Genomic DNA, 18,681 nt, shown 5'->3' on the forward strand with positions numbered 1-18,681 from the left:
TCAATCAACCTGCGCGTTATTTCTAAAGAGGTATTCGGCCTAAAAATAGAAGCAGAATGTATTTGTTTTAAATCTTAATAGATTAATCTCACTAATCAACTTGAGCTAGTAATGAATTTATACCGGAATGTATAAACTAGGTATGGTAAACATATTACCAGATAATCAATGGGATCCTCCGGTCGTCTCCAGATGCACTCAAAAATGCCCTTCGTGAGGGTCGGCATAACGAATTTGGACAAGAACTCGCGGAGTGGTTTTGATGCCTCCAGTAATGCCTCATCTTCTTCTGTGCGTACTCTTTCCAGAAGACCAGACTTTCAAAAGAATTAAAGGATTAGTTTTTCAAGTTGGTGTCCCTTTAATTCTGATATATGCGTGCGTTTTCAGTGAAGGGTTCTGGAATGCTAGAGGGTAATAGTTGTCTATTAACGTACAAATTCGCGTTTGCGGACTTCACGACGTCTGAACTCCTCAGCCTCTCTTGCCTTCTCCAACTCGCGGCGTTCTTCCTCCTCCTTCAAACGTATTTTCTCTCTTATCGTCACCGTTTTCGATGTCGACGGCCCATAGTTTCTTGGTGGTCCTATTGCAGCGCGTATCTTTCTCTCAATTTCGTTAAAGACCTGTTTCAATAAATTGCATTGCAATGATGGTAAACGAGTGGTTTTGAACACAGAACCCATCTCGAGTAGCAAGCATCCTAATAACTGCTGTTAACAAAAGAGTATTTGGTGATACGTTTTGATAATTTATTTGTAAGAAGGCTAAGAGACCACCATAAACCTGCTGACTTTATTCTCACTTGACTTTCTATAGATTTGAGCATAGGACACACTTATAAAAACGCGTTATGAAGACGTGATAAAACTCCCCAACTTACTCCCGAGGTGTCTGTCTCGACGTCGAAGTTAAAAGCACGAATGCCTCTGTCCTCGAAAAAGGCGCATAATGAATTGGCACCAACACTGCCTGCCATCAGTGGGACTATCCGCTCACTTAAGGTCAGCGTACTAGCCTCGCCTGCTGTGATCTTCTGGAGGTACTCCGAATTGAGAGCCTTTCGTAACTCATCACTCGCCATGAGAGCTGCCACCTCAGACCCAGCGTGAGCGTGGCGATAGATGAGGAGACGCCTAAGAAAACCCTCCTCATCGTTGTGTGAGCACCTCATTTCATGGTTTGGTATTCTGAGGACTCGACTAAAGAGGAAGACATCTGTAGCCTGGAGAAAAATGACGCAGGCTGGAAGAATTCCCTTGGGCAGGGAATTGGGGTTTGGGGAGAGAGCAACTTTGCCCAGGAACTGAGTTTCGTCAATCATATTGGGAATGCTGCGTTCACGAGCAGCTCGCTCCCTATCAAGCTGGGCAACTTGGACCTGTGGATCAGGTTCTTTTGCGTCCTTTTCCTCTGTGCCCTCATTAAGTTCTTCCATTTCTTCCATTTCTTCTTCTACAGCTTCATCACCTTAGGCGAAAAAACGCAACTTTGTGCATGAAGCTACTTCCCAAGAATATTCTAGTTTTACTTGAATTGAAAATTAATATCCTCAGTAGTATCTGAGGGTTAAATAAACTCAAACTTGCATACTCCCAAAAAGTAGATCTGCTTGTGCTCTTGTCTTTGGAAAACCATCGAGAACGTATCCTTGGTTTAAGCACTCCTTTGAACTTAGTCGTTTCTTTATAAAACTAGCAAAAAAAAACATTTCGCAAAGTTCAAACAGTAATTGCGGCATCAAATATAATCTGCATAATTGTTGAGAAGGAAATAATAAAATATAAAACAACGTCTAGGTGACATACCTGCAAACCATTGCGTTGCTTAGGCGATTCTTCTCAGAGGAGAGAGTTTCCTTGATCTGTGACAGCAGTGCAGAAGGGTTTAGATCACTATCTTCGGCTCCGTCGTAACCCTCATCAATTGCCTCTTCCTCAGTTCCCTCATTATCGGATGATTTCTTATGCCTTAAATTAACCTGCTCTTCCTAAAATTAGCAAGAGCTATTTCAATAACCGAATCACCATTCTGGCGGCTTTGTCATTCGCTATGGAAAGTAAATGACCACGAAATTCGAAGATTTTACTCACCAATTCCTTTATTCTATCATCAATGACTCCCTTGACGTGAATATGTGGCACGGAATAGTACTCGCTAAGCAGCTGGGCCAGCTTTGACTTTCCTGATAGAGGTGGACCCAGGATACATATTCTAATCGGCTTTAAATGGAGAGTATGATGGTAATAAACTCAATTTAAGCATGTACAATAAGGATTAACACCCTAAAACCGTCCACGTAAGATCTGCATACCAATTATAAGACCCATATGTTCAAAATAAAATCACTTTCTCGCAATCTAAATCACAAAGACGATTAAATGCCCTATTGATAGTCTGGCATTGACATACTAATTAATTTTGTCACGAGTTAAAGCCCAAGCATTAGGCTAAAAACAATTATTCCTTAAGTATTTGAGGCAATTTAGCTTTCAAGAAACTTAACAGTTTTCGTTGCTTTGTCTGTGAGGCATATCAAAACATAAAGTGAAATGAAAATATAATTAGCTCACTAGCAAGCCTCTTGCGAGTTTGAACTCTTTCACTACTCTTTCTATCGAAGTAACCATTCCATTTTCGCTAACCCACTTGAAAGGCAAATTTTCATGCACAAACTGCGCTTCCAAGCGTAAATTCAAGGTGAGGCTGTCAATGTGCTTTTGCTAAATGAAGATAAGAGATTCACCTAAGTTAAAAGGGTAGATGTTGGTATTTAGGTGCGTAAGTCAACTCCCATTCATTGGATTTGCAATGTACATTATCAATAGCGGTGATACTTTAAACACCATTTGAGCAAATCTCAAGATCTGAGTCCCTTTGTCTTGAAAATTAGCGAATTTAATAAATACTCATATGCGACAGGTACGATAAGGCTAATCGGTGGAAATGTCATTACTGGATGGACACATTTATTTTGACTTCTATTTCATATAAACAATACCGTGAATTCGTCCATTTGCTTTGCTTCTTCTATAGAAATGTGTTTCACTTTTCCTGTAGTTAGTGCTTCTGAAATCGCCTAAAAGCATTTCAAGAGATTTTACTCATAATGAACTGCAATCCTAAGTATGTAAAGTAGTAGGTTTATTACATATGTATAACCTAGAACATTTTCCACAAAATTTTCAGTTCCCGAAACATTAAATTTATTTATGGGTCTACATTCAACGTACCGTAACTATTTCTAGGAGTGTATTGTAACCGTCATCCACAGCAAGTATGTAGTGCGTTGTAGGACACAAATTCAGTAATTCAAAAACTATACTTGAAGTAAAAAATAAGATCATGTATTTTATTCAAGAATGGAAAATAAAACAACAGAATTAATTAGTCTTATATTAGGTGGCCAGTCGAACACTGATCTGACAATAACTTATAAATTTAATAGTCGATTTTAAGGAAACAGTTTACAATCTCGCAGACTCTGGTTATTTTACCTCGCAAGATCTTTTACATGGATTGTTGGTATTAGGTTTTTTCCGTCACCGATCACACTCAAAGTTGGTTTGTTCAACCATCCACCCTAATAATATAACATGAAAAACGTTTTCCAATGATAAGAAACGTGCTTTGAGAAATGGATGAAATACATCGTTTTCTTCACCATATGTTATACCGCTTGCAATAACATACGTCAAAAATTTAAATTTATTCTAGAGGAATGATAATTAGAAGAAGGCCTTTACCAGAGTACCAAGTCTCTTAATTTCTTTTTCTGCAGCAATATGCCTACCGTAGTGTTGGTGAGCCTTTCGTCTGATGTAATCTGCATCATAAAAGTACGCACTATCACCTTCCTAAACCTTTATTCAAAAATAAGTTGAACTTGCGTCAGGCAAATATTGTATTTGTGACCATGTAAGAACAGTTGATAGTAAGACAAAAGCTTTCCGTTTTTCAAAGCCCTCTGATTCCTCATAAAGTTTCTCTGCAATCCATAAAGCTTCTTCAACTTGTAGATCATCGTCGTTTATGTTGTAAATAAAATAGGTGCAATGTTTAATTTTGGGATAGAGGTCAATCCATTTGTCGTACTAGACATTTTAGGCACGTAAGTTAATTGCAAACCAACTTTAATCACAAACGCCGGAAAGCTAAGAGTGGCAGAAGGACTTGAGAGAGTACAAAAAATGTTATTATTAAATCCAGCTGGTGAAGCCGGAATGGCGCTTCCCTCTTCTAAACCCTCTTCATCCTCATCAAGTGGGACTCCAGATCCAAAGACTGATTTGAACAAAACCTAAAGATTAGTATAAAAGCGTGCAAACTTTGCCAAGGTGAGATGATATAAACGTATCGATGTGATTAATAAATATATCCTTTGGTATCAAATGGGTGGCTTGTTGTGTTGCCATAGTAATAGAAATTCCCTATAATTATTAACATAATGTAAAACACAGAGTCATGCCGTAAAATTACTTATTTAAAGCGATATTGCCAATCAAAAAATAACTCTAAACTTAGGTTCAAGGAAAATCCCATATAGAAATATTAAAAAAAGACATGAAAGAAGAAATCTGGTAACCAAGAGCCCATTTTAGATGTGGTTCATATTCACCTGATAGCAGATACATAAGCCTTTATGAGACGAGTGCATAATAACTTTGTAAGCTGTTGATGAACGATGATGATTTAATTAACAGATTACAAGACACAAGCACAAAAGTGACGGCAGATCATAAAATAAAGTTTCGGGTGACATTTTCAACTCAAGAGGAGATAAGGAACATTTGTGGAAATCGATTCCGAGAACGAAGCTTATAATTTGTCTTACGTATGTCTAAGTAAAATTTTTGTTATTCCTGAACTCTCGTTTGCATCCGACTGAAAAAGTGGGTACATTATATAGAGCAAGATTAGTAAATTAAAATTATACATGCGACGAGGAAGACTGTTATATGAATCAATTAAAGCACTATCTACTTTACAAGATTTCAAGGGCAATCGTTTCCACTTGCAAATTACGAAAATAAATTATAAAGCACTTATCCTGTCAGTCACGCTTGCATGCGCAAGATACATTGGGATGCATTAACGATTTGTTTAACCCAGTTTTTAAGGAGAGGACTGAAGCCTCGCCAGATTATACTCTCGCTGGGTATATTGGTTCTTAAGCCATGTCGGTAGCCTCTTATTCCCTCTGTACGTTAGTAGTGTACGCAATGCCACATTACTGTAGCGTCCAGTGACCCCCTGGAGACAAAAGAAGGCAAAATACTCGGACAGAATATAATTTTAGCGCAGAGAAGGTGTCTGGGGTATTGGCACGGCCCAAAAGGCCAGCCCACCCAGCGAAGTACAAGGGTGCTAATTCAAAGTACAAAAGTGGAGCCCCATCAATGCCGAGGGATAAACCACTGTCGTATTGCATAGCCTCCCTTTTCTTTTGAGCGTCGTCCCCTGCGCTCCTGCAGGTCAACCTCCCGAGTTAACCATTACAACGTAGTCGGTGCAGTAAAGAAACACCCACGAGCCGACCGTACCAGTCACCAAATTAGCGCGCAACTGAGGGAATACATGGCCTCAACGTCGCTGAGCCCTCTTGGCGGCTTGGCTGGATCTAGAGTTTCGTTCGGTATGGGGATTCGATTCAGGACGGTAGGGGAAATCCGTAACGAAACTTCCAGATGGTTCACGGCTAGTGTCGCTTCAGTTGTTAATAGCTTTTCTGCAGAACACGGGACTGGGAGAGATGCCGAAGGTGGACGTCAACATCAACCCTTCTATTAGGGGTCATCACCATTCTCCCATCCGTAGCATATGCACTTCTTTCGCTCCACTAAGGCTTATCACGCAGAAGCGAAAAATCAGAATACATGGCCTTTAAGATCGGGTTCGCTTTCCACTGTCACCAGTGTAGTATCCCGGGGCTCCCTGAAGACAAAAGAAGACAAAATACTCGGGCAGAATATATACTCAGCGCAGAGAAGGTGCCTGGGCTATTGGCATGACCCAAAAGGCCAGCCCACCCAACGAGGCTCAAAAGGACCAGTACAAAGTACAAAAGTGGAGCCTCACCAATGCCGAGGGATAAACCGCTATCGTATTACATTACTGTGGCAGGAATTAGTTCGCTACAGTAGAATGACGTCGTATTAAAGACGGGATTGACCAAAAGATGGCTCCATGGGAAAGAAGCACTTGCGCAATAGAATAACTTCAAATGAGTAATTTCATAAACCTGTTAGCAAAAAATCTTTAATGTAATTTGAAACGTCTTATAGGGCAATGAGTTAGATATTTAGTAAAGGCTTTAACTAAAACAGCCGTTACTTGCAGGAAAGACCAAGTTTAAAATCACCTTAAATTATTGCAAAAATAAAACTGGTGCGCCGTTGTATAAACTGGGAGATACAAACAAGATTCACTGGTAATGATTTCCGCATCCGTAAGCAAAGAAAGAACAATTTGGCTCACTTACTCACTAGATAATCACTATTTAAATAACCAGGTGCTGAAATTAAAATAGCAAGCCTTCGTCCCTTATTTCTTGCTTTCTAACAAGACTTCATACAAAGGTATTGTTTTTCTGACTGTTCCTGCGGAATTATTCTGCGATTGGATTGGGCTAGGGAATACGTTCTGTCCCTCGCGGCTTTCGAATACTAGCGATCTCTGTCACTGCGGGTATGGCATCCAGGCGTATTGCAAGGACAGCGATTAATTGGGCTGAGCTCTACCAGAACTGTCCTAAGCATCAGCTCGAACAATTCCGGGACCTAAAGACTAAAACCGATGGATTGGTTTCGAAGTAACGCTTTTTATGCCCCACTTCATTGTTTCTATTCATTTCTTGATTGGTTTTTTGGGATTCTGAAATTTTCTTCATTACTTTTTGTTCTCTTTTTGATCGTTTTTGTCGAACTCAGAATATCATCGCTGCCTGAAAAACTCCCGGAAGTCAACTGGGAATACTACCGAAAGGTAGTACCGGTTCCGGGACTTGTTGACAAGTTCAAGAAGGAATACATGGCACTACAAGTTGTGCCACCAACCGATTCCAAGAATGTTGAAAAGTCGGTTGACGAACAAGCAACCAGGATGGTAACATAGCTTCCTGTGGTTTATTTTGTTCTTAGAGTGCTCTGGTTAAGAAACATGTCACGGCCTGTGAGAGTATGAAAGCGGACGCTACCAGAATGGTCGGTGCAAGTGATGCCGTCTTCCGATTTACCAGCCAGCTGTCTAATCTGCTTTTTATTTAACTAGAAGGAGGCCTTGAAGAAGTTACCTCCTTTCGATGAGATGATCCCGGAAATCATTGTTACCTACTTCCCGGATACCAATATGGATCCTTTCTACACCGGCGAGGCCCTCAAGACGGAGACCCATACAGTGCTTCAGAACACTGCACCCAGAGTTCACTGGGACTTCAGCTGATTCTGCAGTCCATCCCAGATGTCTGGGATGCCTACATATGTGCTGCGTAGCAACTAGTTTTAAATAAAAGCAATGCCATATTATGACACGGCACGTCTTCTGACGAACTGGCCATTACTGTTCAGGTTGTTTACTGCAGATACGTGATGCGATATTCGTAAAGCAGGCCGCAAACGCACTATCAGGGTTAATTAAAAGCGAAGAGGGAGTCATTGTAAAATGCTCTGATTCGCGTCATTTGTCCACAGGCAGCAAAAAAGAATTTCGTCTTAAAATATCTGCTCGCAGTGGATGGGTACTGCCGGGTTCATCGCGCGGGTGGTAGGATTGACTCAAGTCCGGTGTCCGAGCTGGACCCGCCCGTTTGAAGGAGATTGTCATTCGAGTTTGCTTGCGAACCCTGTTGGGAAGGTTCAGCATCATCGCGCATTGATCGGTAATTTGCCATCTCTCCGGGGAATCGCTTTGATAGTTCCACCATTAATAGATAACGAAAGCGACGGAGACTCTCCAGCTTCCCACGAACCACTTCATTGTGAGCTATGACACGTTCCATGCACTCTCTGCTGTATATTTGGGGATTCTGGCCGGCGTCAATCTTGGAGAATACCGCGATTGGCACGAGGACATCCTGCACATCCTGTTGCATCCGATCGACATCCTGAAAAGTAGTGGTGGTGATGTGGTAGTCACGTCGATCCATGAAAGTGCCTGGTAAAACAGCCTCAATTAAATACCTTGGAATGACATATTCTTCCAAATAAAATATAATGGATTTACAGAAGGTCCTGTGCAAACTACGGTAACAGAGGTCCAAAATCATCTATGCTTCCTGTGCATTAAGAAATTCACAAACCAGGAATAACCTGTAGGCAGGTATGCATAAACAATCGGGGACCTACTGCCGAACCACAATCTTTCGCCAATCGATTAATTCATGGGATAATCATGAGATTACCGCTAAATAACCTTATTGAATATGGAAGCGTGATACTCGTCGGTATCTATGATCTTACCCGCAATTTCAGAACCAAGTCATTAATTTTTTTGTGAAATGCGACACCAGGTTGATAGTCACAAACTATTATACCGGCTTCACGACAATGATCGATGACACTTTCAATGTGCTCTTCCAGTTGTTCGAACTTCTTGCTACGATCAGTCATCACCCCAACCCCTACCAATTTGGCTTATTTGGTTGCGTGGAAATTGTACCACAATTATAAACAAGGTGGTTGTAGATTGTTTCTGCCTAGACCCTGTAGTCCATTTTTCAGTACTACAAGTAAATTATTAGTTCTTCACAAAATTATTTAAAAAGCAAATACTGGCACTAGATGTTCTAGAATGAAAGCACACCAATTCTATAGACGCGATTGAAGTGTGAAGACTCAGAATCTTGGGTATTTTGGGGCACTGACCATGAGTTCTATAGCATACTCAAGTACAGTTTTATTAAGAATCCTTGTATATTTCAATACTGTAGTTTTCAAGATGAAACAAAATAAATTCAACTGATTTAAGCAAGAAGTGAGGACTATAGTATGCGATCATGTCTAACTTAAAATGCTGAATGTTTACGCCCCACACTCTCACTTGATGGAACTTTATGGATATTTAGATGGTTACATCCATCTTCTAGACATCTTCGGGGATTGAATATTCCCATGGTGCTTCTCTCGACAGGGGGGATGCTCAATAATATTGACGGTGAAAATATCATCGAACTTACTTGCACTGGTATTTTTCAGTTTTCTACACATACATCCTTTTTTAGGGATAACACTCGCTTTATATGCAGTGTCTGAATGTTTCCTGGTTATGTAAAGTACCGTCACAAGTCTCCGCTAAAGTTGTAGCAAGTCAAATTAGTGTAGAGCAGCATGTATACACAAAACATAGAAGGACTGAAAGGCCATTAGTATGGTTTGAGGGCCGTGCTGGGAGGCGACTGTACAAAATCTGACGGTTCATATGCTCACTCAGTTAATCAAACAGTTCGATATAATTGTAATTAAGCCCTGGAATCCGACAGATTTTACATTAACTCTACCTAAAAAAGGCCAAATTCAATCACACAGCCTAATATGGCCTCCCCAGACGTCTGATGACAGTGAGCAGCACGATGCGACCTTGACTTCGCGTCTAATGACACACCAACAGAGAATGACTGATCACCTCAAATGCGCAGGATTTCTAGGATCACCGATCAAACCCACCTCCCATAGCTACCACATTTTCACGGTTAAGGTAGCACTAAGCTGTAAATTGCAATTCCATTTGCCATTAGTTAGGCAACAGAAATAAACAAGGCAAGTTAATTATACCATAGAGAATTTGATGTGGCAATATACAAGTTCGTGGTGGATTGGGGGATCGGAAATCGTTGGGAGAAAGCAGGAAGAAATGGAAATTTTTACAAGCGAGAGAGAAGTCATGAGTATGGAGTTGAATGTGCGAAGACAGTCAAAATGGAAGAAGTATTTAGCATTCGCTTCAACAGTACTCTGCCCTGCCAAAAAACGCCGTGAGCATAGAGGAAAAGGGGACAGCAAAGCGTACTAAAAGTCGGCTAGGCGGGGATCATATCCGGGGTGAAACACCGATAGTCTTCTCAGCCACTTTTTGGCCAACTTGCGCAACTGTTGGAACAAAAACCTGAAAGTCGAACATTGAAGTGCTTTAAGTAATGATAATAACAATAGTGGGAAGCACCCATGCAACTTGATAGAAAAAAGTAGCAAAAGCACGTGTGTGAAATTCGCCAAGCAACAAGGCTGTGTAAAGAAAACTTGCTTTTACCAAGGGTATTTGTAGCCAAGTCAGTGTCTCGATGCACTTTGCAGAAACGACCACTTAGGGTGGCAATGCACCAAGGCTTCAACTGTCATTCCCATTTATCACAGATTTACCATTTATGGACGCAGCCGCTTATTTTAGCCAGCGAAGAAGCTTTGGTCAGTAATAATCACACAAATTGCTCAGTTAGGTGAACGTGGACAGCAAGTAAACGCCTTTCTATGCAGCAAATACAAGCATGGTATTTGGACAGTGAAGATTTACCTTGCATAGTTTACGAAACATAAATAACATTTGAACTGTTTCGTTTCGCGAAGCGCATCTAACTTAAGCTATTGCGAATAACAAGTAAAACAGTGATGGAGATAAAACCTGGCAATTACACTCAACTTAAGTGTGGGATTACTATCACAGGAAGCAAAAGAATGACACAAATTAAATATTAACGGACAAATAGACATCCGACGACGGTTAGGTGAATTCACAGATGCAATCCACATAAGCATGAGCCAGCTTTAACAGAATATGTCCTGAAACACGACTTTGTATGCATTCTAACTACCCAAGAAATCAGTATGCATTCAACGCAAATTTAATGCAAATTGTAGAGGAAATCGTCGTCTCAAAACTCCATCATGGAAATCTTCCTATACGACGATGAGGATCCTTTTAATGAGTGGTGCTGCGCAGTCTATGGTTAAAAGTGCTCGAGCATACAAGTTTTCCGTGCTTAAGGTGACAGAGACCTTAAGCGCAGTGCTAACAAGAAGAACTCAATTTTTGCCATAACCGCATCAAAATGCACTTGAGGCCACCTTTCACAAGTCCCATAAAGTTTGCATTTAGTAACCTACCCAATATTAAGATTATCAAGGCAATAGCAACCGCCAAATTGACCCTACATTATCAACAATCCCTTGTGCAACGCGATCAATTTGTTCACCGAATTCGGGGCCACTACCGGTGCATCGGACGAAAATCCACGTGCCCAAGGCGGCGAGCAGCAACCAGAAGGGGAAGACCAGAACGTTGGAGACCATTGTAAGACCGATTGCATCCAGAAAACCAGTTATCAGGTAAAAGATGAAAATGACGGTCAAGAGGACCATGGGAGTCTTAAAGTGCTAAAATATTAAACAAAAATACAAAGTGAAACGGAGAGTAGGAGGTGAGCAGCTGTTCGGATTGAAGCTAAGAAGCATAATTTTCGCCATATACGCAGAGTATGGTATTGCACAAAATAGTTAATTTCGAAAGAAAGTAACAAACAACCTCAACTGTATTCTTGTTTTGATTTGACATTTTGTAGTTATTGTAGAGTTCATCAATCTCCTGCACCAGCTTCTTTTCAAAATTTTCGGCTAAGTCCTCACCACCCATTTTCGGCGTCTTTCTAAACTCCTTCAGAGCCTTCTCCTGGCACCGGTGATGAGCTTCTTCAAGAACTCGAGATGACACAAAAGGCCGCCGAGGTCCACAAACCTGAGAAATAAAAGTTCCAGATCTGGATAAAATTTGTTCATATTTTCAACTGATGGGCATGTGCTAAGTTCAGGGACAGAATGGTAGGGAACTCAGTATCGCTGCAATTGTCTTTAATGGCCTTAAGATATTACACTTTAAAATGCCCGAAGTAGCGAGTCAAGAGAGAAGTGTAGTGGGTGTATACTTGCACAGATGACAATAAACTTCATCTTGCATTTCTCAGCTGCGTTAGTTTGGCAAGAATTCGGTAAAAGTATTCAGTTCTTTTTAAAAGCTAACACCGTTAGTTTAGGGAAGCATAAATCCAAGTCTGTTATTCTTAGTCTTAAGTAAAAGCTTAAAAATTAAAGCAAATGAAGCCCATGAAAACGCAGTACAGGTACATAACCGAAATGTGCTACACTTTCAGTATAGTTTTCATCTCTCCCCGAAATGGTGAAGCCAAGTTTCACAATGGCTCCGTAAGACACCGTTTTTCAATTACTCGAAAGTGCGTACAAATAAACACGTATCATGCAATGAATTAGAAAATAGAGGTCCAGGTAGCTAATAATATTGAAAAAATGGTGGCATCAGAAACATCAAAAAAAATCCATTCAGTTGAAAAAAAGAGCATTGAATCAATCCTTGCACTCGAAAAATATTGAAAGCGGACAGACGTATTTTCTGTCAAAAAAAGTTGGGAGATAAAGCAAATGAGAGGTCCTTTTACTTGTACATAATTAGCAGCCTACAAGCACGATTTTTATTCGAACACATGAAAGGGTGTAAATGCTACACGTTATATTACATGGCAATGTGATGTGCATCTAGACCCAAGCAGACAAGACTTAGCGGCACTTCGATCAAAACAATCCTTTGATTGTATGCGCCGACAAACGCGCGCACCTCACCACGCGTGGAACGACCACGGGTTTGCACTCAGATTCTTGATTTCGCATAAGGTCAGTAAGAAGAAGCGGCTCACCATATTCATTTCCTGTACATAGAGGCTACGACTTCGATTGCAGGCATTCAGATTGTTTACCTCCGCGGTTGCAGCATACATGGAAACCGGTTGAGGCAATTCACCGCTTTGGAAGATTTTCACGTAGGCTCGGAAGTATTCCATCAGCTCACAACACGTTACGGCCTGCCCGTTGATGCTCTTTACGGTGAGATTCGAAGGCGAGAGGATATGAGGAACATAATCCTGCAGTTGTTTTAGAAAAGTTGGGTCAATGTCGGTGAGACGACCATTGAAAGTGGGGCTATTCGCCACGGTTAGTCCAGGATGTGGCATCAGGTAGCATTGGAGATCGGAGAAGCACGACTTTATGTGTGAACGTAATGATATATTTTCTTTTGGCATATCATCATCAACCTACCAAGGTAAACAACACAAACATAAGATACAAGAAGGTGAATAAACTGAACAAAGGTACATTTATCATTATCTAAGCCAGTAAAAAACACTTAAAGGGGGATTATCAAGAAACGACGGAATATTAAACGTAGGAAAGTTAAAAAATGCAGAAGAATGATTAGGCCGAAGGCAAAAACATGTACCAATCGAGTGATTATTCTGCCTTAGTGTGCCTCTGTAATCGTGGTTCGCTAGCGATCCCGGCTTTTATGCTGGCTCACACCAAAAGGTAACTGCATAACTCGGAGGTAGCAGTCAAGATCGTTCTTAGAGTCAATTTAATCTTGTCAGCGTACTGTAGGTGATCATGTGCTAATGCGGATCTAGTGTATCAAAACACTGTATACAGAAGACGATTTATTTAATTGATAAATGGTAAAGAAAATTGAGGTAGCTACTCGTCATTATTATGTTGAATAGAATTTATCAACCGTGTCTAAAGTATTAAAGTAAGCGCATTCTATGGCGAAGACGAATATTAGATATACCAATGAACCTTAAAAGCTAGTTCAGCAATATAACAACCTCAAACTAGAATAAAAACAATAACCAGAGAGATGTGGGTGTTGCATGGCGATCTAAAACATCAGGTATAACAAGGCATAAAGAAATAGGATGATTGAAAAAGAAAAAAATTAAAGTCTGGCGAGGTCTACAGACTTGTACTTGACATTAAAAAGTGGAGCAAAATCAATATAGCTAATCCATCGTTTAACTTTGTCCAAAACACTTACAGGCGATAAAAAAAAGGAGTTACCAGTATTATTACAGGCTGTAATAAAATCACATGCGGCAACAAACAGGAGAAAGTTTGTTGAATAATTGTAGGAAAGCAACCCTAGTTATAAACCAAATCAATCACTTGATCAGTGGGCATTATTACATGCGGAAGGTAGATACAAAGAATGCATAATTAAAGCAAAACAGTATAATTTGAGCAATGATATAAAGTTCCCCAAAATTCCGAGCGAGTAAAAACAAGTAAAGTGCATAGATAAAATAGAACGATAAGAACATTTCAATTCTGATATTTACGTCACATGAACTCAAAACTAGTAGAAATTACCAACAGTATCCCGCATTAGATCGGATATTATAAATTTAAGGAAGCATGACCACTTCACCAAGTGTGCATACTCCAATTAACGAAATCGCATTTACAGAATGACGTACTTCGAGACGCTTATTAAGAAGTTCCATTCCTCCTTTGCTGCCATAAGGATGTTCATAAGCGAATGCCCAATCACGAACGAGAAATTCAAGATGCTAAAAGATTTAGTAAAGAAAATTCATATTTCAAATGTGACAATAATAGTCAAAAGTTAACAAAAAATAGTCACGACTAGGAGTGTGTACCTGGAAAGGTGTCTGGGCATATCCGGCTTCAAGAGCTATTCTTCCATATTCCGTAAAGAACTGTAGATGTTGCAGATAGTCCTCCTGCAGGTTATCCTTAATATTGAAGATTTCTTTGCTGCTTAACATGGTACTAAGTGCAAAGATAGTAGCCGACTGCTTCATATTAGCTCTACAATCAAATGAACCTTGTGTGTCCAGGAAAAGTACGGCAACTTCTTCGCCAGAGGAAAGCTTGACAAAAAAAGGTTCACTCCATATATAAATACCAGTAGTGTCGCGATCAGCTCCTCCACGCCAGTGAAACCCCGTCAATGGCTCATGAGGGCTACCCAGCCAGTTACTTTTATCCTTGGAATACATGTAGCGTAGGAAAAAATCCAGAAGAAAAGACTTCCCTTTGCGAAATGTGCCCACAACGGATACAACAACAACTTTTCTATTTCTTGTAGACGGCTCCATCAGGATCTTAGAGAGCGCGCTTTCAGCAAGTTCAATTGAATTCTCCTTGTCGCCTCCGTTGGTAATAACGATCTGGGTTGGCTTGCCTCCTTTGTACGCCATCACTTCTAGCAACAAAAACTAGAAAAGTCCTAGAAACTAAATTTAGACGAGCGGGTGGCAAGGTGGTCAACTAAAACAACTGAATGTTGTTCATTTCAAAAAAGAGCTTTAGCAATTATGGGCTAACTAGCATACTTAAAAATTTTGCTGTTTTGCGAATGATCGTTAGGCAGTACGGATTGCTGCTCTTATGTGCAGCTAATCCATTAGGTTTTAAAGGAGTTTCGAGAACCATTCTTTGCCGTAGACTTGTAAAATCAAGGTCCTTACGAGCCGATTTCTTAAACAGAACAGTATCGTGCATCTTGACTCACTTAACTTAACTGAAAGGCGCGGTATTCGACCACAGTACCACAAGCCGGCAGACCAGCTCCTGAGCTATCCCCATTCCCCTTGGTCACCCCTACTAGGCACGCCCCCCACAGTGGACGGAACGAAAACAACCCCAACACTCCCTCAGAGTACTTGTAGACACTTTTCCCCCGGACAGTTGCACATTTCGCGACCGCACGCCGACCTGCAAAACCAGGCGTTCGTGCGCCCAAACGTCCCCGACCCGAGAAATTTGCAAACCGCCTCCACAGGGCGCTCCACTGACGCCGATGCAAACCAAATCCACTACCGAACGCCCATTAGTAGATCACCACCACAACGCAAAGTTCCCCATAGGGAGAATACACTTATCGAGATCTCATGTATTCAGGTAAACGATGTGGCTAAACAATAAAGGGACCAAAAAATTTTGCCGCGGGATAAGGAAATTTAAACTATAAAACTGAGGAAATTTAATTCAATCCCAATACTTTATCAGAGCTGCTGAAAATAAAACAAGTGTAGAGGTAGCGCTAAGTAGCTCCGAATTACATAATTTGGGTAGTTGCATTGTAATCTACAAAACTGTATGGACTAAGTTTCGTGGATGTCCTTTAACCTACAAATGGAAAAGCACGAAAATTAGATGCAGCCCTACAGAAACAATGCGCTTCCGTAAATATAGAGCAAACATTCAAACAGTACCCAGCGTAGAATAATCAAGATTCAAAGTAGAAAGTGATGACTGCCAACCCAAACAAAAGCGGCATAGGTAGAAAATGACACTTACGTTTGTATTTCCGCTTTATCACCTCTGACGCCTCAATCAACTTGCTTGTAGTAGAATCCCAAGCATAGTCCATCGCCTTAAGTGAACTGGAAGGGTAACACATAACAGTCCCAAAACCCACACCAAGACCACCATAAGCAAATTGACGCAGGACTCCTATCAGTTTAGTAGATAGAGAAAAGTGACTTACCTCTGCCACCAAGAACGACACCACCTAGGCCGCACACCATGATAAAACCCGCTCGAGCAAGCACAACCGGATCCTCATGCACACGTCTACAGATGGCTGCGATAGATTAACATAAAATAAAAAAGCAACAAACCCATCGAATTTTCAACCAGGAATCTAGCTGACTTTTGTGCATTTGTCTAAGAAAATCGGAATAGATGACTTTCGTACCTCTGTTGCTCCGTACCAACGCATAACCGACTGGCGAGTTGGTGTGATAAGTCTATGTAGGCCACTCCTCAATTTGGAATCAGGCTTGGGCACGAGGATATACTCCTTACTTTCGTCAATAAGACTATTGTAAATTGGTAACTAGAAGGAGAATAAATGAACAATGAACGAACGTCACCAGCCTTCACCATCGCACCTACAAAACGAATTTGAAGCGGCACTCCTGTAAATGATTAACATAAAGTATCCTAATAAGAAATAAAAAATTTACACTGGTAAAATTAGATTTTAGGTAACACTAAAATGCTGCCAATATTTTTGTGCACCTATGCTGACAAACGTCTCTTAGTAAAAAAAGGGAATTAAAAACCGTAATTAGGACAATAATCTTACTTCGTAAGACTCACAATATCGTACGTTTATTTGTAATTACCATATATACTGTTCTAAACTAGAAAAAAATGTCACCTTGTCCAGACTTCTGTAATCTGGCCAATATATTGAGAGACTCTGCAACTTTGCATTTGTAACCAGTGCTGAAGTGATCTGGATCTTGTTTAACTGCGCTTTGGGCCGCTGAAGTCCTATCCTCCTGCCTTGGAGTTAATCTCTTAGCATTTTGGGTTTTTTGTGAGTTGGTAATACATGCCTTTGGTACTTTTGATACATACTTTAACACTGTGCAAAGATGGGACAGGTTTTTAAACTCGTGTACTAGCCAGAAGATTCTGTTCTAACCGCAGCTCATCCAATTTTCTAAAGGACAACCTATTGCAGCTCTACAGAAGTGTCTCTTCCCTTGAAATACATCGCAGGTTTGACGCCTATTATAGAAAGTACCAATTTTATTCCACCAACAATCTACGTGCAATCGATTTTCGCGCAGCACAATAATGCGCTTTTATAAGGGACTGTAATCAAGAATAAACAAAGGTCAGATATACATACATGTATATGTTTAATGAAAAAGGAGATCTTCAAAAGTTATGTTTGAACATAGAGGCCTCAAGGGAAACCCAGGAAGCTTCAACTAAAGCAGCGGAGTTTGTAAGAAACACTTATCTAAATCTAAGTTTTTAAAAGAAAAAGGTACAAATTAGATCAGGTTAGTAACTCAATTTGGTTTATCGATTATTCGAGAAGTTGGTGCACACTAAATATCAAGCAAAACAAATTACTTCTATTCTACCATGAGCGACGTTTCACTCTGCATTTGGACAAAAATGTGTAGCGTCCCGAGACTCCCTTAAGACGAAAGAAGACACAATACTCGGTCAGAATATATATATTCAGCACGGAGAAGGTGTCCGGGCTATTGGCATGGCCCAAAAGGCCAGCCCACCCAGCGAGGCACAAGGGGGCTAATTCGAAGTACAAAAGTGGCGCCTCACCGGAACCGAGGGATAAACCACCATCGTATTACAAATGTAATGAAGGTGTCTGAATTGCTTGGGTGAAAACTAGCTTTACCTGACAAGAAACCAGCAGAATAGAGTTATAAACTGCCGACAGTGGGATTCCTAGCGAAAATAAAAGAACGATTAAGTTATCACAAGAAGAATAAGATTACTTACCAAAGCTTTTTAGCAATGCTCATATTGTTTGAATGTGGATCTTAGAGAGTAATCGGGTAATTAACTCTAACCTTGTGATTAAGAATAGGCCGGAATTCCTTGAAGCAGATAAGAGCTGTGGCCCAACCCCGTAAAACTGCACATGTTTTCTTTGAATTTAATTAACAAAAGTGTCTTAGTCAAATTGTTTTGGTCAAAGGGTATGAAGGCGCATAAAAGGAGATAAGTTAAGGACGTTGTACTGTAGGGTTCCAAGACTTCTCTGAAGACGAAAATGGACACAATGCTCGGGCAGATTATATATTCAGCACAGAGGTGTTTGGGCTATTGGCATAGCGCAAAGGCCAGCTTGCCCAGCTAGTTACACAAAGGTTAATTCAAAGTCTAAACGTGATGGCTCACCAATACCAGTAAATCTTCTTAACGTGGTGCGTGTAGCATCAGGCTCATCATTCAATTCGAGTGCTGTCTTCGTTAGATATTGTGCTTTTTGGACTTGTTATAATAGCATTGTCCAAAATTAGACTGTCCTATGGTTTATAAATTATTGCGTTGG

At 40.5% G+C, this 18,681-nt stretch overlaps 5 protein-coding genes across 5 annotated transcripts; 1 reads left to right on the forward strand and 4 right to left on the reverse strand. All coding sequences in view use genetic code 11, as the record gives it.

The window, feature by feature from the left end:
* On the reverse strand, window positions 1-4,415 carry EGR_03644 (Putative adenylate kinase 7; the record flags this gene model as incomplete). The annotated part of the gene is given in 15 exon segments (XM_024492893.1): window positions 1-39; window positions 159-317; window positions 438-626; window positions 884-1,293; window positions 1,594-1,694; window positions 1,809-1,990; window positions 2,094-2,222; window positions 2,574-2,723; window positions 3,234-3,324; window positions 3,498-3,583; window positions 3,597-3,713; window positions 3,747-3,853; window positions 3,887-4,094; window positions 4,133-4,300; window positions 4,329-4,415. 15 exon segments carry the CDS (start codon window positions 4,413-4,415, stop codon window positions 1-3), a joined length of 2,223 nt encoding a protein of 740 aa, XP_024352776.1.
* A 2,274-nt stretch (window positions 4,416-6,689) lies between these two features.
* Window positions 6,690-7,440, forward strand: EGR_03645 (ATP synthase subunit d; the record flags this gene model as incomplete). The annotated part of the gene is made up of 4 exons (XM_024492894.1): window positions 6,690-6,811; window positions 6,930-7,104; window positions 7,140-7,202; window positions 7,270-7,440. 4 exons carry the CDS (start codon window positions 6,690-6,692, stop codon window positions 7,438-7,440), a joined length of 531 nt encoding a protein of 176 aa, XP_024352777.1.
* A 307-nt stretch (window positions 7,441-7,747) lies between these two features.
* EGR_03646 (Mediator of RNA polymerase II transcription subunit) lies at window positions 7,748-8,606 on the reverse strand (the record flags this gene model as incomplete). The annotated part of the gene is made up of 2 exons (XM_024492895.1): window positions 7,748-8,101; window positions 8,457-8,606. 2 exons carry the CDS (start codon window positions 8,604-8,606, stop codon window positions 7,748-7,750), a joined length of 504 nt encoding a protein of 167 aa, XP_024352778.1.
* A 1,417-nt stretch (window positions 8,607-10,023) lies between these two features.
* EGR_03647 (Atlastin-2) lies at window positions 10,024-15,049 on the reverse strand (the record flags this gene model as incomplete). Its single annotated transcript, XM_024492896.1, has 7 exons — window positions 10,024-10,098; window positions 11,142-11,363; window positions 11,512-11,721; window positions 12,692-13,087; window positions 13,353-13,441; window positions 14,299-14,395; window positions 14,486-15,049. 7 exons carry the CDS (start codon window positions 15,047-15,049, stop codon window positions 10,024-10,026), a joined length of 1,653 nt encoding a protein of 550 aa, XP_024352779.1.
* An 889-nt stretch (window positions 15,050-15,938) lies between these two features.
* Window positions 15,939-18,148, reverse strand: EGR_03648 (hypothetical protein; the record flags this gene model as incomplete). Its single annotated transcript, XM_024492897.1, has 8 exons — window positions 15,939-15,973; window positions 16,152-16,307; window positions 16,342-16,437; window positions 16,475-16,520; window positions 16,552-16,692; window positions 16,725-16,774; window positions 17,020-17,147; window positions 18,126-18,148. 8 exons carry the CDS (start codon window positions 18,146-18,148, stop codon window positions 15,939-15,941), a joined length of 675 nt encoding a protein of 224 aa, XP_024352780.1.
* Window positions 18,149-18,681: the final 533 nt, after the last annotated feature.

This window comes from Echinococcus granulosus (assembly GCF_000524195.1).
Source record: "Echinococcus granulosus chromosome Unknown EG_S00019, whole genome shotgun sequence".
In the NCBI taxonomy this organism is placed as follows: Eukaryota; Metazoa; Platyhelminthes; class Cestoda; order Cyclophyllidea; family Taeniidae; genus Echinococcus; species Echinococcus granulosus.